Source organism: Diabrotica undecimpunctata, unplaced genomic scaffold (assembly GCF_040954645.1).
Source record: "Diabrotica undecimpunctata isolate CICGRU unplaced genomic scaffold, icDiaUnde3 ctg00001036.1, whole genome shotgun sequence".
Classification (NCBI taxonomy): Eukaryota; Metazoa; Arthropoda; class Insecta; order Coleoptera; family Chrysomelidae; genus Diabrotica; species Diabrotica undecimpunctata.
Genome location: NW_027312286.1, coordinates 6,091 through 30,255, shown reverse-complemented (window position 1 = coordinate 30,255; position 24,165 = coordinate 6,091). Strand labels below are relative to the sequence as shown.

At 33.7% G+C, this 24,165-nt stretch overlaps 1 protein-coding gene across 1 annotated transcript; it reads right to left on the bottom strand.

Moving 5' to 3' along the window:
* Nucleotides 1-222: 222 nt before the first annotated feature.
* Nucleotides 223-23,633, bottom strand: LOC140431593 (zinc finger MYM-type protein 1-like; the record flags this gene model as incomplete). The annotated part of the gene is made up of 6 exons (XM_072519485.1): nucleotides 23,485-23,633; nucleotides 13,800-13,961; nucleotides 12,305-12,454; nucleotides 1,774-2,120; nucleotides 1,086-1,671; nucleotides 223-992 (listed from the first exon to the last, which is right to left on the bottom strand). Coding segments are annotated over exons 1-6 (2,030 nt in total), but the record flags the coding sequence as incomplete, so codon positions are not given.
* Between the last annotated feature and the right edge of the window lie 532 nt (nucleotides 23,634-24,165).

Sequence of the window (24,165 nt, the reverse complement as noted above, 5' to 3'; positions counted from 1 at the left end):
TTATAGGGTCTTACGAACTAACTACACACAGAGCCAAATATATTATTTTTTTTTATAAATAAGCTCGATTCGTCGAACGCGCTATCTCAGAGTTTTTCATTAAAGTTTGGTATTTCTTTTATAAGTGTTTTTTCTACTGACAACATGGTTAATGCTACAAGTCGGTCTTCAGTCATGAAATTTCTCAAGAATATTTTAATCCGTTTTAAACTCGAAAAGCACCTTTCAGCTTCTGCCGTACTCATGGGCACTGTAATTAGAATTTGAAGCAGTTTTACAGTTTCTTGAAAAGGCTCTGTTAAATTATTTTCAATTAAAAATTTTAAAAAAGGCATTGCCCCATTAATGTCTCTACAGTCTCTTCTAAAATAAATAACAGATAATTCAGTCTTCAAGCGCTCCCTATCTAAATTTGGATATGACGCGCAAGTCAGGCTTAAATTATCATCTGGGAAATTATCACAATAATTATCAAATTGCTCAGGATAAAGCAATGAAGTTGCAAGTAGGTGATTTTTAAAAGCAAATCTATCATTTGCACAATTTATGATTATATCACAAACTTCGATAGATGCTCTCCGATGACCTACTGGACTGTTATCCTTCCATAACCGTTTAGTTGGTAATGGTTCAACGCATAAACTAGAACCTTGGTCAATGGTATCATCTATTGAATTTCTAACTGAATTCATGTATCTTTCGAAATCTGTCACCTTTTTATTGATTTCCAAAGGATCCGTTTTAGTCTTTTGAAGGGAATTATACAAAACGTCTACTTGTGGCATTATGCGATGGAAAAATGTTAACCAAAAAACAAAATTTTGATCCACTAGTATTCTTCGAATGGAAGACGCTGAACTACAGACAGCTGCCTTATCAAACGATTCTTCTATTTCTTCCATACATTCGATAAAAGAAGATCGATGTTCAAACACAACATTAACAGTTCGAATATTGAAGTTCCAGCGAGTTGGAGCACCATGAGGAATTTTCTTTTGGACGATTTTATCTAAAACTGCCACTCGTTGTGGCGAATTTTTAAAAAAGGTAGGGATTTCATTTAAATTTCCAAAAAAAAGTCTAACTTGAGAGTTTTCGGAACAAGCCTTAGACATTATTAAATTTAATTGATGCGCGTAACAGTGTACAAAATGAGCAAATGGATATTTTTCTTTGATTCTGGCTTGAACTCCTGCGTGCTGTCCACACATGACCGCTGCCCCATCATAACTCTGAGCAATTAGTTTATTATTTGAGTTTTCCAGGATGGAATCCAAAACACTGAAAATGTTTTTGCTTAAAGTATCTGCATTTAATTTTGAAGGTACCATATATGTCCAAAATCGTTCTACCGGTGCTCCATTTCGACAATATCTAAATACTACAACCATTTGTGATTTTGCTGAAATGTCTGTAGTCTCGTCGGCCATGACAGCTAGATATGGAGATTCCCGAATTTCCTCCAAAATTTTATCCTGGCATAATTCCAACATGCAGTCCAAAATATCATTTTGAATTTCTTTAGAAATGCCCTTAAAAACCGTCGATTCTTCCAAGTGTTGTGCTAAAGTTTTATCCAATTCAGCAGTAAAATTTATGAGGCCGCGAAAAATTCCAGGATTGTCGGATGTTTGTGTCTCGTCGTGTCCCCGAAGCGCCAATTCTAAAACACTACAAAATTTTATGCAGTCTATAATTTTTGAGAGAACATACCTATTTTTTGTTACAGCTTCATTGAATTTTTGAATATTTATCCAGTATGCAGAATCTAACTATTCTTTAATATTCACGGAGCCTAATAAAGCATATTCCATTTGATTGTGCAAATGGTGCTTAGAAGTTTCGTGCTTTTTTATTTTATCACTTAAATGTACTAAGTCTGTTACACCAACTTGCGTCCATGACTTATCACCTCCAAAGAGTACACAAGGAAAACAGAAAAGAGCGTTTTTTCTGTTGCAGCCCCATATCCAACTATTTCTCGTATAAATATCGCAATTAAATTGTCGTTTGTAATTTTTCCCTCGGCTTGATCCTTCTTTTACGATTTTAATATCCGGCAAAGGACGTCCTTTGCATTTTAATTCTAGTTTTTCGTCATAAGAATATTTAAAGAATCTCTTAACATTAATCAAATTATAAATAACATCCATCCTGAACAGCACTTTTATTCTCATGTACTTAATATAAATACCGAATTACGTGCAGGACAACTTATTTTAACAGTCGTCGCGTCGCGATCACCGATTATTTAAAATTACAATAAACGTAGGTTTGTACACACTAGTTCGAACTGCGACAAATGCAGCTCAAATATTGCTTTCAGTCGTCGCCTGAAAAGTGTGGGCGAGGGGTTGAGCGGGTGTTATCGGGGATATCTTTAACAGTTCACAGCTCGGAGTAGCACCGGTCCGGTCAAATAAGTGGGACTTGCTGTCGCCATGAGATGCGACGGACGACAGATTAAAATAAAGGCGGACATGCACGAAAACCATCTAAATGAATTTAAATTTTATAAGTAGTGATATTTTTTATTTAATTTTCAAAGTAATTTTGTTTGGATTATTTTGGTGGTTCTGCAGCTCCGCAGCACTTATATACCAACCGCCACTGGACACGCCGTATGCTATACCCCCCGTTTCAAAGAGTGAAGCAAACATAAATTGCTTTGCGCAGCTATGCGTGACGTCAGTTTATGGCAGAGAACGTTAGAAACTAGAAGTCCTTATAGGTATTTGTAAACTTTTTATAAGTGTTAAGTTCCAATTTAAAACTTTTTCAATACATTATTATTTTTTTAATTATCATATTATCTTTCAGTGCATTTAATTGTACGCAGCGACACAAAAAGGGGACAGATATATCATTTAATGGGCAAAATAATGCATAAATTAAACTTAGAAAATCTACCAGAAATTTAGCACCCATTTAGCATCCAAAGTGTTTAAAATAGACACATATGAGAGTCTTATAATTTTTATTTTATAATTACTTTGAAAACTGAAGGATAAAGTAAATAAATTAGAATAATAGACTTAAAAGTAAGTTAAAAACGCGCTATCTCAGAGTGGTCAATAAATAGATTTATATACATAATTTTTTCCCCTAAAATGAAACTTCCATCCACAAGTAAAATTTCTATCCTTTAAATTTATTTTTCATTATCAAACAAGAAGAGGTAGGTACACTTTCAAATTAAACATTTATTTTTTACAAAATTACTTTAATTCAAAAATATTAATTAATTCCTTTGCTAAATGATTTATCTTCCATATCTTTTCCAAAATATTGCAGTTTTATTAAAATTCATCTAAAATTAAGTAATTTCCTTAGGGCTTTTCGAAAAATCCAATCTAACGTTAGAGTTCTTGCCATATTGTGACGTCACTTGCGCAGAAGGTGTTTGCTTCAACGATTCGGTACAAGGCGTGTCTATAAGTTTTAATGGTCTAAGGTTCTTACAGACTTCACTCAGAACGTTATTTGTGTATAAATAACTCCAGAGACTTATGACACAAATTCAGTGTTTTATTTTTGAAGTGAAGCTTCTATACTGGCACTGTATTAATTTTTTCTCTATCGTAAAATGTTGAGACGAGCGTCACGGAACTGGCGCCACGAAGAGAAGGCCGTCACGGGTAGCGTCACAAAATAGCGGTTCCTCATATCGATTCTCTAGTCTCAATTAATTCGTTTCTATCATATATTTATTCTAAGTAGGTTTAAATTACAAACGGCATGAAAAATGAAAAATAACTAATAAAATACAGACTCTAAATGAAAAGTACAAAATTAAAAGAGATATCAATGAAAGATTCGATTCGTAACAATTTTCAAAATTTAAAAGTCATAAATGTCATCCAATTAATTAACAATAGTGAATTCCCTGTTAAATTTTTTAAGACGCTTCTCGTTTTAAAATATTTTCATGTAAATATAATTATTATTTTAAACATCTTATTTAGTTTATGTAATAATTAAATTTACTATCAAATGATATTTTATTATTAATTTAATATCTCGTCTGAATTTGACAGATCTGCCAGAAGTAAACAACGGGTGCTTTGTTAATACGTCATCAGGTGGCGCGAGTTACAGTACAATGACCGCTACCATCCAGTAAGTTCCACCACGTGGATTCCAACACGGGGCTACCGCTTGAACATTCTGGACTAAATTGCGACGTATTGAACAGCAAGATCAGCAATTAATAAATTATAAAAACACCATGTTAAAATCAATATTTTTCAGTCTGATTTAAATTATTATTGTTGTTACTAAAATCTTTGTCAGTCGAAATAAAAGTTTTAATTGTGAAGTTCAGTTTTTAAAAAAGTATTTTTCCCAAGAACATTCATAATTGGCGCAGTCAGTAGGATGTGGAAGAGTCTTTAAAGATCCTCGTCACTTTTAAGTGTTTGTCCACTGTTCCAAGAACCAGCCCCAGGGAAACCGTCTGCAGAGTTCACCCGAGGGAATTAGAGAATTAGAATTTAGAAGAAGCCTTCAGGAGCAAAGGAATGCACATCGGCATCGTCTTTATCCTGTAAGCGATTTTATTATTACTTAGAATTAAGAAGATTACATTTTGAAAGAATTCTTAATAAATCAGACTCCTCTGAGTCCTTAGATTGAATCAGAGCTAAATTAGAAGATAAATAAAACAAAGATTTGAATAGATTAACACAAAGATTAAAGTAATTTAAAAATATCTCCTCTAAGTCCTTAGATTGACTTTAGAGTCAGATTTAGACAAATTGAATAGCTTAATAAATACTATATATTAATAAACATAGAGATTAATAGATAGAAAATAAGTAGATTAAGATTGATATATTTATATATTGATTATTGAAAATTACTATACCTATTTGACTATATATTATATTGAAAATTTTTAAAATATGGCAGTTCCACAATTTGACGTTAAAAATTTATGCATTCTTCCAAATTTTGACGGAAATCCAAATGAATTACATGAATTTATTAAAGTTTCTACAATACTTCTAAACCATTATTATGACAGACTTAATGCAGCCAATATACAAAACAAATTTTTGCTTCATGGTATTATCAGTAAATTAACAGGTAGAGCCAAGGAAGTTATATCTGTATATGGATGCGAAAGTTGGGACGAAATAAAAAACGCATTAATTCAAAATTTTGGAGACCAGAGAGACGAAAATTCGCTTACAAGGGATCTAGTAAATTTAAGACAAGGCCCAACAGAATCTATTATGCATTTTTACGAAAAAATCATGGGACTTTTAAGCTGTATTAATAATTACCTAGAATTACATACCATAAATGCCGATATTAAAAGGAGCAAACAAGAATTTTTCCGTCAACAAGCTCTTACAACATTCTTAGCAGGCCTACGAGAACCAATGGGCTCTGTTATCAGAGCAATGAGACCAGGAAGTTTAGCTACGGCAATACAATACGTACAGGAAGAAAATAATGTTCGATATCTTCAAAAAAATCAAATAAGTCAACCTTCAACATCAGGAAGAAGTGAAAATTATCAAGAACGCCGACCTCAGAGACAGCAGATGCCTGTACAGATCCAAAAACCATTGTACCAACAGACAAATTTTGCACCTCCACGATGGCAGCAACCAATGAGACAATTCTATCCGCAGAATCAATTTCAGCAACCACATCGGCAACAAAACTTCGATCAATTTAGACAAAATTCAAACCCTCCAGCATTCAGGACCCAGAACCAGTCAAATGTATGGGCACCCAAACCTGGACAGTCAAAACAGTCTAGACCAACACCTATGAGTGGAATATCAGAAACCACAACCAGAGGCCGTCCAAATTTTACACCAAATTACCGAGCACAGCCAAAATTCACCGTAGAAGAACTTTACAATATACAATGCCACGGAGATGAGCAAGAAGAGAATGCCAACTACAATGATTACTACGAACCTGAATACGACAATTTTCTACAAGATACATACGAAAATCAACCAACCGAATACGAAGAAAACGTAAATTTTCGAGAGGACCCACCAGAAGCAATCGGAACGTAATTGAACTTCATTCATTTCCCGACAAGAAGGAGCTACCCTACATCGAAATCTCTAAGCCTTCTTTACGACTTTTAATCGATACAGGATCCACAAAGTCATTTCTTAACCCAGAAATAGCTTCTTCATATTTTCCAAGTTACATAAAACATGAACCCTTTGTCGTCACATCAATTTTTCAAAACTATTCCCAAAAATATTGTGCCGAAATTCCTTCATTTTCAGAATTTAATTCTGACAGCAAAATGAAATTTTATCTCTTTAAGTTTCACAAAACTTTCGATGGTCTTATTGGCCTCGACAATCTAAAACTCTTCGAAGCCCAATTAAACTTCCCTAAATCGCTTCTAGTTACAAAAGATTCTACAATCCCCATTAAATATTACGAAACAAATAAAACACAATTTTATTCCATTCATTTGGAAGCAAATTCTATTAGTCAAGTGAAAATTCCTGTCAAAGAAGAAAAAGGAACCATCATTATTCCTACCCAAAAAGTACAAGGCGTCGTAGTACGAGAAGCCCTTACTAACGCCGAGAACCACCTCGCCTGGACCGAAATTGCCAACTTCACGTCAGAACCCATTCATCTTTCTCTTATGGAACCACTCGAAAGCAATAAAATAGACATTCAAGATTTCCATATATATTCCATGGAAACAACCTCCGGACCAGACTACAGACAAGATATCGACGACTTAATTAAAACCGAACATCTTAACGAAGAAGAAGAGGAACAAGTTCGCCACCTATGTCGAAAATTCTCCGATATATTTCACCAACCAGACACTCCTCTCAGCTTTACTAACGAAGTTAAACACCACATCAGAACCAAGGATGAAGAGCCTGTATATACGAAATCATACCGGTATCCGTATGTGCACAAGGAAGAAGTAAAGAAACAAATCTCTTCAATGATAGAGCAAGGGATCATTCGACCAAGTCAATCGCCATGGTCCTCGCCTATTTGGGTCGTGGCCAAGAAACCAGATTCATCCGGTAAAATAAAGTGGAGAATAGTAGTAGATTATAGAAAGGTCAACGAGAAGACAATTGACGACCGATACAGAATTCCTCACATTAGCGATATTTTGGACAAATTGGGAAGATGTCAATATTTTACGACCCTAGACTTAGCAAGCGGATTTCACCAAATCGAGATGGCTGAAGAAGACATTCCCAAAACAGCATTTAATGTGGAAAATGGACACTATGAATATTTAAGAATGCCTTTTGGACTTAAGAACGCTCCGTCCACGTTCCAACGTATGATGGACAACGTATTGAAGGGACTTCAAGGAGAAATATGCCTTGTCTATATGGACGACGTAATAGTATATTCAACATCACTACAGGAACACATAGTAAATCTCACAAAAGTATTTCAACGACTAAGAGAAGCCCGACTAAAAATCCAAGTCGACAAATGCGAATTCTTAAAAAAACAAGTTAATTTTCTAGGACACGTAGTCACACAAGAAGGCATAAAACCGAATCCAGCGAAAATTGAAGCAATAGAAAAATACCCAATACCGAAAACAGCAAAAGAAATAAGAGGATTTCTTGGACTACTGGGATATTACAGAAAGTTTATTCGAGACTTCGCAAAAATCACGAAACCTCTAACAAGATGCCTGAAAAAAAATGCAAAGATCGAACATACACCCGAATTCGTAGAATGCTTTGAAACATGCAGGAAACTATTAATGAATGAGCCATTATTGCAATATCCAGATTTTTCCAAACCGTTTAACCTCACAACAGATGCCAGTAACTTCGCTATCGGTGCAGTACTTTCCCAAGGACCAGTTGGCAGTGATAAACCAATTGCCTTTGCTTCCAGGACACTAAATGAAACCGAAACCAAGTACTCCACAATAGAAAAGGAAATGTTAGCAATGGTGTGGGCAACTAAGTATTTTCGACCTTACCTATTTGGAAGAAAATTTAAAATACTCTCAGACCACCGCCCTTTGCAATATCTATTCTCCCTAAAGGAACCCAACTCCAAACTAGTGCGTTGGAGATTAAAATTAGAAGAATTTGACTACGAAGTAATTTACAAAAAAGGCAAAGCTAATACAAATGCGGACGCACTCTCTCGAATCGAAATACACACAAAGGAAACTAAGGACATCGATTCACAAATTAAGGAAGTCTTTGATGATTTAGTAGACATGGAAGACGATGGATGGTCAACGACTAATAATCCAGATGCAGATCGAATAATCGACGAGATTGTAGAAGAAAAAGCAACAGAATTAATTCCAGAAAACATCCCAGAAGATACTGTTGAAAACGAAGATCAAAACAGGACGAAGACGGAAATGAAACAATCATACAGCAGTAGAAAACCCAATTCTTGGTATACCTATTTCGGAAAAACCACTTAACTTCTACAATAACCAAATTATAGTCAAAATCGTCAACTACAATCCACGACCTCCAGCAATTATACAAACCTTTCCGAATAAAAGACGTTATCATATCCAGCTGTCGAAAGATCAGTTAAAAGCTGATACCATAAAAATTTTTAAGGAACACCTCAACCCGAAAAAGAAATATGCAATTTTATTTGAAGCAAAGAAGAAATTTTTGCAGAAATTTGCGAAATTATCAGGAAAACTTTTAAAAACAACGCATATGACTTAGTAAAGTGCAATCTTTTATTAGAAGATGTTAACCTAGAAGAACAAACAAAAAGAGATTATAAAAAACTATCATGAGGAAAAACGAACCATAGAGGAATAGCTGAAACAGAAAGTCAAATAAGGAAACGATATTACTGGCCTAATATGAAGAAGGACTAGAAGATATCATAAACTTTTGCGATATATGTCAAGAAAATAAATACGACAGACTTCCTCCCAAACCAAAATTTATGGTTACACCAACTCCCACTAAACCACTGGAAATAGTTCACATTGATTTATTCCAGGCTGATGGACAGAAGTTTCTAACCATAATAGACGCATTTTCGAAGTATGGGCAAGCCTACCCAATAAATGGAGGAAATGCAATCAATGTACTCAACGCCCTATTGATTTTTATAACACATCATGGACTCCCAACAATGATAGTAGCCGATAATGGTACGGAATTTAAAAATGGAGTAATACAAGATTTGTAGACTCTCATAAAATCTCAATCCACTATACAACACCAGAGAATCCGCAATCCAACGGGATGATTGAGAGATTTCATTCTACGTTAATCGAACATCTTCGAATCCTAAGGAACACCAAAGCAAAGCTCTCGATTAAAGAACAAATGCTATACGCTATAATTGGGTACAATAATTCCATACATTCAGCAACGAAGTTAAGACCCATCGACATATTAAACGGACATATCGACGCAAAAGATCCCTTTGACGTTGACATACAGAAAGTAATACTGAACAATTATATCCAAAATCATAGAGAGATAACAAAGGAATTATATAAGGAAGTAAACCAACAAATACAAGAGAATAAAAATAAAGTCATTGAAAATAGAAATAAATCGAGACAAGACCCTATTACGTATAAACCAAGCACAAAAATCTATACACGAAAAACAGTTACCAGAAATAAATTACTTCCGCGATATTCCGCAAAACATATAAAAAGAAATAACGAAGTGACTGTAAAAACATCAAAAACTACAGTTCACAAGAAAAACATAAAACATCAACCTAAATCAAAAACTAATTCTAAACCGTCCGCACAGGATCACCCTGACGATGAGAGAAGAAGAGAAGATCAAGGACCTGAAAGACAACCCAGGATTAATTCCCCTCAACCTGGGACAAGCAAAGATTCATACTAGTACACACGATTTCATATACTTTTTCAAACTACTGCCAATAAAAGAAGAATTTGACAGAATTGAAACCAGTACGACGCAAAGACCACAGCAGTTCAAATGGACTTAGCCATTACCTTTTTCGTGTATTATATTTATCCTTCATTTTCTTGTCCTATCTTATTAATCTTAACTTATCCGTCCAAAACTTATCTCATCAATCTTCCGCCCAGATACAAATTCAAAACCCCAATCCAGAGTTACATAAATTCAAGGACAACCATCCCAGAGCAACCGCTAATGCTTCCCAAAATAAGGACCATAGATATTCAAACAGCGATTAAATTCAAATCATTAATTATTTGAATCATCAATTCTCTAAGGAAGATGAACATCTAGAGACAATTAATCCGAAATTATGGAACCATAGCCATAACCATTTTTGGATGACTCCTTATATATCTTTATTACAATAATCTGCCTCTATATATGTTACAGGTATAAAACAAATAACAAAAAAAACCTAGCGACGAAACTCCAGAAGAGGCCAACTCAACAGTTCTGTTCGTCCCTCACAAAACTTCTTCAGGGGATGGAGTAGTTACAGTACAATGACCGCTACCATCCAGTAAGTTCCACCACGTGGATTCCAACACGGGGCTACCGCTTGAACATTCTGGACTAAATTGCGACGTATTGAACAGCAAGATCAGCAATTAATAAATTATAAAAACACCATGTTAAAATCAATATTTTTCAGTCTGATTTAAATTATTATTGTTGTTACTAAATCTTTGTCAGTCGAAATAAAAGTTTTAATTGTGAAGTTCAGTTTTTAAAAAAGTATTTTTCCCAAGAACATTCATAATTCGCGTTAGGAGCAAACATAAAAATTTATTCAAATATTTTAATATAATATAATTTGTTTAAAATATAAATAATAAAGTTACTGTATTTAATTTTAAAAATATTTATATTTTTATAAATATAATATATGTATAAAGCTTCGCTTTACATTATGTAAATTTTAGAATCATTTTAAATTTATTAACCCTCAACTTAATCAACTTCCGCGATATAGTTTCCTACATTTTCTTGAGAATACTAACCTTCGTATTACCTTTAAATATGTAAAATTCTAATAGTAAATACATGAACATAATTTTTTTTGTATCTCTATTGTGACATTCGTCAGATATTAATTTTTTTGTATTCCTATTGTGACATTCGGCAGTGTTATTAAACTTTATTAATTTATCTTTTTATGTATATTGTATACATGTCGTATTTTTAGTGTTTACCGCGGGATATAATTACCTACTCCTCCCTACTGTTTTGTTACCGTGTAGTAATCATCTGATATCTTTCCCGTTATCGTTCTATCGTTCAAAATAGGTGGTACCCAAAAATTTTTTTTTATTTCGTGTTCTCTATTTTTTTGTGTTCTTGTTTTTTCTTTTTGTTGATGTCACTCGCGAATCTCGTTGTAGTCAAGATCTTCACTTCACTTCTCCACGGCCCAACTATGGTAGCTATTTCCATATTACATAATTAAGTAGTGTTTATATGGTAGTCGTCCTAGGACGAAACGGGTATTTATGCCCGCAATATTATATGCTGTGAATGTTATATTCGCTAGTGTTGTGTATATGATTATAATGAAAAACAAAATCGCCTAGAGATTATAGAGAATACAAAGAAGTTATTTTACTGCTCCAATCTAAATATTTTTTGTTAAAGGTAGCCTGATTTGCATATTTTTTATTATAGTCCTTTTGTTTTGAATTTTTTTGAATTTAAATAAAAATATTGAAAAATTCAAATGGCCAAAAAGAAAGATTTGGTATACACATGCCATTCGGGTATGATACCAGAAGCCCACCATAGTTTTTATAAAAATATTTTGGCCAAGATGATATACGAGAAGAGGACAACAACTAACAGAAAATGTGTCTTTACTTTTTACAATTTTCTCCATGCAAAAGTGTTGTAACTTTAAAATTCCTAATTTTTTTAGCATTAATATTATTTTATATAAATTTCTATTTTTGGTTAATGTAATATAGGCTAAAAAGCATGCAAAATCATAATTAAATGATAATTTTTTCTTAAAACTTGTGTCTTATTTCACCGATATTAGCACGAAAATAAACAAAATCGTCTTTATCTCGAAACTTACTTATTCTGACTTACTGCAGTCTTGCACTGAGGGTGCGATATGGTAGTCGTCCTAGGACGAAACGGGTATTTATGCCCGCAATATTATATGCTGTGAATGTTATATTCGCTAGTGTTGTGTATAATTATGATTATAATGAAAAACAAAATCGCCTAGAGATTATAGAGAATACAAAGAAGTTATTTTACTGGTCCAATCTAAATATTTTTTGTTAAAAAAATCTATTAAAATAAATTTAAAAACCTTTAGATAAGAACAATAAAAAATGAGCGCAGCGATTTCTAAATGTAGTGCTACCCACCTTATTACCTGCATAAGCATATTTGAAATGTCTCTCTGTTCCTAATGTGACTATTGTATTAGTAAATAGACCTTGGCCTAGGGCTAATTTGATAGAGACATCTGGAAACGTTACAGCTATTGCCTGATTGCACGCCAGTTGTATTCGAGTCTGCAACAGATAAAATAAATTTAAATTACAGGATCACAACGATTCTTAGAATAGTTTATAAATTAATTTCATTTTTGTGGCGGTTTTTAAATGGAACAGTGCTATTAGTTTCTTGCAAACACTACTAAGAGATAAATTATCCAGGAGTCATCATATGACATTTTTTGGTTAGTATAGAAACAAATAGACAGAAGGTCAACAATAGACCAGATATTAGTTTTGCGACAGATCCTCGAAAAAACAAGTGAATATAACATCGACACACATCATCTCTTCATAGACTTTGAAAGCGCATATGACAATATAAACCGAGAATTCTTAATAAGAAGCAATGAAAGAATTTAATATACCAACACAACTAATAGAACCGATAAAAGAATCTCTAAAAGTAGAAAGTAGAATCCGGATACAAAATGAATTAACGGAAACAATAGATGTGAAAAAGGGATTACGCCAGGGAGACGCTCTATCATGCACCTTGTTCAACATCGTACTCGAGAAATACTGAGGGACACAACAGTCAATACACGAGGAACAATCATTAATAAAAGCGTGCAAATACTAGCATTTGCAGATGAGATAGAGGCATACAACCAAATAGAACGAGCTGCACAAAATAGTGGTCTTAAAATCAATCAGACCAAAACAAAATATATGCAGGTAAGTAAAAACGCAGAAATAAGGCAGCCACAAAATATAACAATAGGAGAATACAACATTGAGGGGGTAAAAACTTTATATACTTGGGATCCCTAGTCACGTCTGATAATAACGTTACCGAGGAAGCGAAGAATTATTGCAAATAAATGTTACCATGGCATCATTAGACAACTAAGATCAGAAAACGTCGCAAGAAAAACAAAATGCCAAATACATAAAACCCAAATAAGACCGGTACTCACATACGGCTCAGAAACCTGGACACTCACTAGAAGAGAGGAAACGTTGTTAGCCACCTTCGAAAGAAAAAATCTTGCGACACATATATAAGGGCACAAAGAAAACGGAATATGGCGAAGAAGATACAACTCTGAACTATACAAAAATATGTATAAATTTTGTTTTATCTAGAAATATATATGTTTGTTTACTTAATTACGCCTAATAATGTTGTTTTATATATTACACATTTTGTTTTATGTAAGTATTATGTATGAATAAGTTTTTTTGCTCGTTTATACCTAATAAACCCTTTAATATTTTGCTTTTCTCTTCAAATGCTACATTTGTTTTTGATTTATTTCAATTTTTACCTATACTGGTCCAATAGACCATGTTTCGCATTAGCAATAAAAGTACTATGTTTCGGGTTAAGGGTTAACAAAATTATCTCGTAGTTACTTACCCTTTTTTTATATGGTACTTTATTTATATCTGGGTTTACAAAATTATAATCTATATATTTCTTCAGCTGCAACGCTGCCATCCTTTGCTTTTCGTCTGTACTTATTTCAATCTGAGGTCTTTGGAATAGTGGATCTGCTTCTAGCGTCTTCCATACTTGAATCTGAAATAAATCATATTTTATGTACAAGGTTGGAACTCGAATAATTTAACATACAACAGATACATCTTGCAACACCGCAAAATATTGAACGTAGAATATTTTCAGTAAATATTCGAACAATGTAAAAAAATCGGTAGACGTAGTATCACAGCTGACACAATTCAATGAAGATCGTTGTTTTTAAGAAACCAAGACCAAACATTCCGCTTCCGATTCACTTTCCATTCACCAGACAGTCCTACGAAACAGCTTTAGAGATGAAAATTACTCTGTCAAAACTACCGAGAAAAAGGATGTCCCTTTAAACAAAAATCGACGGTTCCGATTTTCCAGGACGGTGTGTTTTTAAAACAGTTCCAGATAACAACGGTTTGTTTTCGTTTGGCTACCCCGTATATTAAATGTTGCCTAAATTTTTAGATACTTGCCAATATCATCTATGGATGAAAACAAATGATGTAAAATTTAATTTCAGAAATAAACTCAAATTCAGTTATTTATTTATTAAATTAGCATGATCTGCTGTTTTGCTTCTTTTCCTTTGCATTATCGTTTGTTCAAATATTCAGCATCGTTGTGGAACATATTGGTATTTCATAAATCCTAGTTTCTAATTATTTTTATATTTTGCAATATGATAATTTTCATACATGTTTATATACCATATCTATTTGAATATTTCGAGAAATATTTCGAGAAATATGCATAAATGAAATGCTAAATCATCCTAAATGTTTTTGTCGCACGATTAATTAGCATTTACATTAGCTTTTATATTCCATGATCATTGTCACTTATAAGTACCTTCTTCTTCTTAACATGCCATACACCAAAGTGCGTAGGCGACTATCTCATTACTAGAATTCTGTTCTTGGCGGCGTGACACAGCTCGCCTGTATTGTGTATTCCTGTCCATTCTTTAATATTCCTTAACCAGGATAATTGTTTGCGGCCGGCTCCTCTCCTACCTTCGATCTTCCCTTGTAGGATTAACTGTGGTATTTCATATTTTGCTCCTCTCGATATGTGCCCAAGGTAACCAATCTTGCGTTTTTTAATTAATTCAAAGAGTTCTCTTTCCACGCCGGCTCTCTTAAGGACGTCATCGTTTCGAACTCTATCCAAGTCCACGTTTCCATGCCATAAAGCAAGATGGACCATATGTAGCACTTGACCATTCTGTAGCGTATTTCGAAATTTAGGTTTTGATTACATAGGAGCGGTCTGAATTTCACAAAAGCTTGTCTTGCTATTTGTATTCGGGTTTTTATCTCTTGTTGTGGATCCGATTGGTCATTGATTGTGGTGCCAAGGTATTTAAAAGTTTTCACGCGTTTTATGCGATCGTCACCTATGCATATTATGGAGGGTTTTCTGGAGGGTTTCTGCAAATGACCATATATTTCGTTTTCAAATTGTTGATTTTGAGGCCATATTTTTTACCTATGCTATTCACCCTATCAAGTAATAACTGCTGATCTTCCAAATTATCAGTTATAATCACTGTGTCGTCCGCACAGCGTAGGTTGCTAATTGGTATGCCGTTCACCTTAATGCCTAATTCCGTGTCTTCTAATGCTTCCGCAAATATATTTTCAACATATAAATTAAAAAGCATCGGAGAGAGTATGCAGCCTTATAAGTACCGTATTATTAAAAAAAGTTATTTTCTTGTTATAAGGCTGCAACATCTCATACTATCATTTCTAAGCATTTGCCCCTAATATGCTGTTTTTCTCCTTTAAATAGTCTCCGAAAGTTCTCTGTCTCTTTCCATTCTGCGCAACACCATTTTGTTCGTAATATGATCATGGCCATAGTATTTCAAAATTTGATATGTTTTCTGACGTTGTAACGTTCGTCATTTTTAAATTATAATTTAAACATCAATAGTCCTTTATAAGCGCTAATAGTTAGACAAACAATATTACAATAGGAATTTCAATTTCATAAATATGGTAGAGTATGGTATGCGTGGAGCGAAAGATTGATAGCTGCCTAGGAAGCTGATCAGGGCCCTGATTCTAAGTGAGATTTCGACTCAAAACATGTCGAAATTAATATGGCGACGTCGAAAATGCGACTTTGCGAGCCTTGCGGATTTCAGCTGAACTAAACCAAACGACGTCACTAATTTTCGATTTATCGAAATTAATTTTAACTTCAAGAAAGTGGGTGAAATTTCATTTTGAGTCGAAATTAAACCGAACACGACTGGCTGGACTGGGAGAAGTGAACTTAAGGTCGTATGACACTATGCATTTTCTTGTATCATTTCTTATATCGTTTCTGATATAGAAAGCTATTTCTGTTTTCTTGTATCGTTTCTTGCACGTACATTTTGTGCTCTGTATGACACTATGCAAGTTCTTTTACTGGATATTGTATGTGATTCGTCACATGATTGGTTGAAATTTTGACATCTATAAAAATAGGACTGCAGTACCTGAGGACCCCAAGACTGATGCTACTGATTATTCTTTAAAATACTGTGGTGCAAAAATGAAAGAAATAAAATGTCCCAATATTAAAAAAATCAGAAACCACAATTTTTGAAGATATTCAACAGGCTGTAATGGAAGACAGAAAGAATAAATAATTTGGTTGTAATCATTTGTTTTTTTTTTAAATTATGTGTTTGAATGGCATGCTCTTGAAATTATACTCTCTTATTTGGAGATATAAAATAATCTTTAAACTCATCACGAATGTTTATAGCGGCTATGTATTGTTTTTAGTAATACATCTCCTCCTACTTTCAGTACCGATGCTATTTGATCCAATCCCTGTGATTTATTGTTTTTCAATTTGGCTACTGCTGTTCTAATCTTGGTTATTGTTGGTGGGCACTTTTCTCTAATGTTTGCTTGGTCTAATTGTATATCAAAGTTCTCCTCCAGCCGCCATTACGACAGAAGTTTTACGCTATTGCTTTTGCGGCTTTGCGCACAAATTAGCGCATTTCTTGTACAAGAAACTGCAGTGGACACAAATTCTTGTATTGTTTCTGATATAAGAACTATACGCTTCTATGACACTATCCATTTTTTTGTTATATCAGAAACGATATAAGAAATAATACAAGAAAATGCATAGTGTCATACAGCCTTTAGGTTCAGTTTAGGTAGGCGGTGTTGTGTTTTGATTCTTGCAAGGAAAACTGAGGCAAAAAGTATTAATATGGCTGCGTTTTACGGACATTTGCTGGTTTTGGAGGAATTAGAGAGGATAGATATCCGACGCTCACAACGGAGGATAAGAAGAATGTTACGGGATACTCAAAATCCTTTTTCACTAAGTGATGCTCAATTTAGGCAGCAATTCCGGCTTAATAAAAAAGCTGCAAATTATTCGATAAGGTATTAAAACCATATTTGGAGGAGGGTGTTTATGCCTCTAGGATCTTCTTCATCCTATGCCGTCCCCATTAACGGAGGTTGGCGACCACATTTTTAAAAGCTTCTCTGTCTTTTGCAACGTGGAATAATTCGTCTACAGTCATGTTTGTCCAGTCTCGAATATTTCGCAGCCATGACTTCCTCTTTCTACCTATTCCCTTTTTGCCATCGACTCTACCCTGCATGATGACCTGCAGAAGACTATATTTATTATTTCTTAGTATGTGTCCAAGGTATGCAGTCTTGCGTACTTTTATCGTTCTCAACAATTTTTTGTCTCGACCCATCCTTCTCAGCACTTCCTCATTGGTGACCCTGGCAGTCCATGGAATTCTCAACATTCTCCGGTATACAGTCTCAGCGCAGTATTCAGATTTTTGTCACAGAACAATTGTTTGAATTTTAGAACGCTGCCCTTGCCATTTCTATTCGTACCCGGATCTCTTGGTCTGGATCTAATTCTGTGTTGATGTAAGCTCCCAGATATTTATATTTTGTCACTCTCTCTATTTGCTGTCCACCAAGAGTTAGTTGTTCATTATTTATTGGACTCCTTGATACTATCATAATGAATGCATTCCCATTTGAATGCATTCACTATTTATTTTACTAGTAAAGTTTCTAGTTCTTCTATACTCTCAGCCATAATTACCGTGTCATCTGCAAATCTCATGGTGTTTATGATTTCTCCACCAATTCTTATTCCCTCTTTTCTTTCCCATAAGGCTTTTCTGAATATGACCTGTGAGTACACGTTGAAAAGCGTCGGAGACAAGACGCATCCTTGCCTAACCCCTCTCGCAATCGGTATATTTATTTGTTTCTATATCGTTCACCTTTACTACTGCTTTCTGGTTCCAGTATATAGCCTTAATAAATTCAATGTCTTTTTTGTCTAAATTGATGTTTTTTAATTCATCTATTAACTTCATATGCTGCACTCGGTCAAAGGCCTTCCTAAAGTCTATGAGCATACATATGCACTCTTGTTATATTCCCGACATTTCTGCAAGAGTACAGTCAACGCAAATAATGCCTCTCTTGTACCCATGCCTCCTCTGAAGCCAAACTGAGTTTCATCTATCTCTTCCTCACATTTCTTATAAATTCGGTTTTGAACAATTTTCAAGAGAATCTTTAAAGGGTGGCACATTAGGCTTATCAATCTATAGTCATTACATGATTTGGGATTGTTCTTTTTTGGTAGAGGTAAAAATATCGATTTAAGCCATTCTTCCGGGATGTTGCCCTCTACATATATGTGGTTGAGAATTCGGGTGAGTCTCTTTATATTACCGTCATCTAAGGCTTTTAACAGTTCAACTGGGATTTGATCAGGACCCGGTACTTTTCCTTGTTTTGCATTCTGTAGGGCATTCTTTACTTCTGAGGGTAAAATTTGTAGGTATTGTTTTTCTTTACCTATATCTTGTTCATTTTCTCTCTCGTCATGGAACAGATGGATTATATATTGTTCCCATACTTCCTTTATTTTGCTCTCTTCAGTAAGTATTTCTCCATTATTATCTCTTGTTATGAGTGTTCTTCTTTGTCTGGTGTTGCCTGTAAGTTCTTTTATTTTTTTATGTAAGTTTGAGATGTCATGTTTGTTGCTGAGTTCTTCCAATTCCTGGCTTTTTGTTCATCCATTCCTCCTTAGCCTTTCTGATTTCATATTTTATTTTATTCTTGATGGTTTTATATTTATTTTCATCCTTATTTTTGTATTTTCTTTTTTCAGTTATTAGCTCAACTATTTCCGGTGCCATCCAGTCTTTTTTAGTGGTTTTCTCTTCTTCGCCTAGACCTCCTTTCCCGCTTTTAGTATGGCTTTTTTCATATCTCTGCCCATTCAACGCTTCCTTCAGTTAATTTATTTATCTCTGCGTTTAGTTGCTGTTGGCAGTTGTCGTCTTTTAGGTTTTTGATGTTAATTTTGGTGGTTTTAACTTTTTTCTCCGGTTTCCTGAGTTTAATGTTGACGTTTGCTAGTAATAGATTATGATCCGTATCTGCATCTGCGCTTGGATAGGTTTTTGCACTTTGTACTCCATTACGAAACCTTTTGTTAACCTTAACCTTAGACTATGGCTCCATGAGCGACAGATTGTCGCTAGCAGTAGCAGTAAAATGTAGCTTGATAAATGAAAACAACAGCAGTGATACTGAGTTTCTCCACGTCCACGCTCTGTAGATTGTCGCTTCGTTTCGAGACCGAGGCGCGTCGTCAAGGTCGTGTCGCGTTCGAATAGATCCGACCATTTTTTTTTAAAGTAATTTGCAGCGCGTTTGTGACTCCACTAGCAGTAATTTGTCGCTTGTAGGTAATTGCCATTTAATCGGATATTTTTGTTCTTGTTTGTTTATTTTTCTGTGTTTGTTAAGTTGTTTCTTTGTTTTTATAAATTCTTTAAAGTTTTTTCATACAATTTTGTGTCTCAAATCATAACAAAAAATTATAAGTTCTAAGAAACAAATAAATCCAATATTTTCTTATCGGTATTCTAGATAATAAAAATCAATGGATGGTTTTTTTTAATCCCAATTAACCGTATCAAACTGTACTTTATAATAGATACCATTATTAAACAAGAAAAAGTTGAATAGAGAGAATAAACAGTTTTTATTGATTTCCCGAAAATCTATTTTTTGGATTTCCTTCTTCGAACTGGTGATTCCTTTCTATATAAGTGGTTGTCCAATCATGTCATATAAATAAAATTTTAATAATTAACGTTTATAGTAAATTTTATTATCCTTCAATACTAATGTTTCGTTCTCGATAGCTCGGCGTAAAATTAATAAATAAAAGAATGCAACTAAGCAGATTTTAGGTCGCATCAGAATTTTTTAAATTATTGTAACATAAAAAAGCAAGTTAGATATTGGAAAAGGAAGATTCATTACATCAACCCAATATGATAAATGAATATAATCGACATAATATGGGAGCCGTCGATCTACTTGATAATTCAGTAGCTAATTACAGAATACGCAGTGGTAAGAAGTAGTGGCGGCCCCTTTTTATTCTAATGAAAGTTAAATAGTTAGGCTATCACGCATTGATGTATCCTGTTTTCGTATATTTTCTACTTCACATAATAAAAAATTAAAAGAAGACACTGACATCCTGTGATATTCAAAAACTTGTCAGGATATTCTTTTAATTTGTTGTGTAAAAGAAAAAATTTTCCCTCTGTCTGTCTAGGCACTAGACCATTTCCGTTGTTTTTTAACCCTACGTCGACGGCGCAATGCCAATATTAAAGCAATTTTTTGTTGAAATGATAGATTATCCATACTATATTATTGTATTATCGGTGTGAATTTATTTTACTTATTTATTTATTGTATCTGCTACATACACGGACATTATATAAATGGACAAGATACCACTGATTATAGCTGCGTCATATTAACGCTCATGGAGCCAATACAAGACCAAAACTCGGCGATATGCGCGCTGTAAACTGTCGCTCGTGGAGCCATGATTTTACTGCTTTACTGCCGCCGTAATTTTACTGCTACTGCTATATAGCGACAATCTGTCGCTCGTGGAGCCATAGCCTTAGTGGTTATACTTAAGGATCTCTCACATCACATTTTTTCTTTCCTTGCATCTTTTCTTTCAATTCAAAATATAGTTGAGAATGGCCACCATTTATGATTTAATAACTCAAACAAGAAAAAAAGATGTTCACGTAACGTAAACAAAACAAACATTCAACAAGCGTAGTGCAGCGTGCAGCCAATAAACAAGAGGGCCAACCCAAATTTTCAGCAGTGTCAAAATGATAAAAGTAAATATCCCCAGTTTTAACTACAATCGAAATGAATGAGAATCGCTAGCGATTGCGACTGTCATGGCGTAGTTGATTTTAAATTTCGACTTCAAAATGAAATAGAATCGGAGCCCAGGACAGACTTCGATGTAGAAAGTCAAATTATACGGATAGCGGGTCAGCTTGTGAAGAAAAGGTTTTTTGTTAAGAATTGATTTTAATTTAAGAAGATTTATTAAGTTGGAGAATACTGGTTTTTTTAATTTTTTGGAAGGGCGAAAGAGTGTATTTTGGTTTGGTTTTTCTTGGTGAAGTCTATAAGTAACCCGGTAAGATATAATTTTAATATTTAATATGCAGCCAGTTTGAAATCTCCTTTTATAAAATCTATACAACAGCCAAATATTAAAATGTTTTATTATATCATGTTTTTTTGTTTATTTCAAGGATAATCTAGTAATTTCCTATTTATGTTTCATGCAGAAACTCAGATAATTGTTTCAATTTATCCAAGGTCTCAGTAAATTTCAATAACCATTAACGTTTTATTTGACTAAATCAATGTTTTGTCCAAGCCTTATCTTTATACAAGATTAAAAACCTTGGATTTTTTCTTTTTCTCACTTTCTTCTTTCTTTCTAACGAAAACACAAAATAATAGGGTCTATATTTTTTTAGCCATCCTCCAATATAAATAATTTCTACATACTGGAACAATTAGAAGTCACAGGGGCTAGAAGCTTTATTGAGTCTATGGGTTGGTGTTTTTTTTGGATTCATTTGGGATTGGAATAGTTGAGAACTACACCAGTGCCGTACATACCATAGGATTGGAACCGGTTTAATTTTCATATTTTAAATTTTAGTAAATGACTTCCTCTTCAAGGCATTAATATTTTTTAATAATAATAAATTTCTTCTAATAATTATTTATTTATACATTTAACTATTTATAAGTGGATGCTGTAATACCCCCAAATTGTCAGGTATTTGTGTACACATATAACCGGAGAGTTAGTAACATTTTTTTCTTTTAACATAGATATACCTTTGACATTTATCCCGTCAGGATAATGTCAACTTGTTTAGACATTTTAATCGAAAGCCGCAGTGCAGAAATACTCTTTCTAGTAGGCGAGTAAATTACCTTTTTTTTAAATAAATAGTTTGTACTTTTCTTATTATTCAATTTAGTATTAGGGTATACAAATTAGTTGACCGGGTTATTGTTTTTTAGTCAGGTATTCTACAAACTGTACATAATAGGTGAAGGGTAATATAGGTAAAATTTATTGTAAACTGTATATTTTCTATAACAAAGTACGGACTAAATTGGGTTGTACATAATATGTTTCATTAGTATATTTTTTCCCTCTTATTTTCATAAATTAATTAAAACAACTCTTACAGCAATAAAATGTACTTTGAGAAATAACCTTGATACTTTCCTGGCGCACACAATTTTATTTTAGTTCGTTCTTTATTTCAGTACTCTTTTCTTGTCCAATTATCCTTAATTCTATCAGTTGGTCATATTCATTTCCAGGTAACTATCTTTTAGAGGCATGCAAATTGGCGGAATCCTTTCTGAGTTTAATTGGTCATCCTTTGGCACAGCCTGCTAGCCAAGCTGCATTCTCACAATACTGGGTTGTGAGCACATCTTTTCCATTTTTGTTACATTGGCCACTACATCCGCCAATCTCCTATTCTTGTTAAATTGGTGTTTACACTAAAGCCCACCTATACAATTTTTGTTACAACGTGTTTTTTATGTCTTTGAGAGAAATATGAATCTAATGTTTAATTTAGTTAATCATAAATTCCTTCATGAGTTTCAGGTTAAAACTCATTGGCGCCCATTTTGTTTTGCAGTTTAGCTGTATTTATCGTTTCTTATTTTTCTTTTGTCAAACTGTTTTCTAATTATTATCTACCTTTAGTTATGTATCTATCTTTGATCTGTTATTTTTCTATTATCTATATCCTTAAACACCCCCAATGAAGCTCCCAAACTGAGCAACGTGGTCTTCGTTAATTCTTGGTAAACGATCAGCTTTTGATTCATCTACTTTTGTGAGCTTTTTCGTTACACCATGACATTAAAAAGAAGGGAAGGAATTCACCACAGAAGCTGTAGTAGATAAATTTATTACATGAATTTATCACACCCACAAAGTATTGAAGAGTAAAGAAGTTAGTTTTGGATAATGTTATTTAAAATAGTTTTATATATTTTTATGTGTATTTAAGGAGTTTAATTACTGTCCCTGTTGGAAGTTAAATAATAAGTTGAAAGTACAATAATTTAAACCAGTTTAAATATTGTATACCGTTACTTACTTGCACTTTTAACATTCTGCATCTTCAAAGAATAACTTCAATTTTCTCCAATCGAATTTAGATAATTTTCTATAAGGGGTAAGTGGTCCTACGGGCAATTCTCTGAATACCAATTTGTTATCTTCGACATCCATTGCTTATAAAGTTTTCTAAAAAAAAAAGGAACAATTAAAATAATAGTTCTGAAACCATTTTATTGTGGCATTTTCAAAGAGGGCATCAAAATCTCAAAGAAGCATATTTTCAATTAAAATTGTTGTTATGTATCATTAAAAATAGTAGATAACATTCAAATTATATATGAAAATTGTAATATCAGCGTTTAGTAAATAAAAAACCTGTGCAACATGTTCAACGTTTTAATGCGTCCTACCCTTAGAAGGTAAATCTGTAGAAGGGATAGTGCCGAAATGGCGAGCGCTTTAAAAAAGTAATGTGCATTTTAATGTCTCATATAATTTACCTAGGTACATCGGTTGATCCCAATAATAATAATCTAGAGAAAATAAAAAGGCGGATCATAATGGCAAATTAGCATTATCATGGTTTATCAAAGTACTTAGCTAACACATTTTTATCTTAAAAAACTCGTATAAGACTGTATAGAATACTGATAATCCACTTTAATACATATGGATCAGAGGCATGGACCCTAACCCAAACCGACGAATCATCTCTATC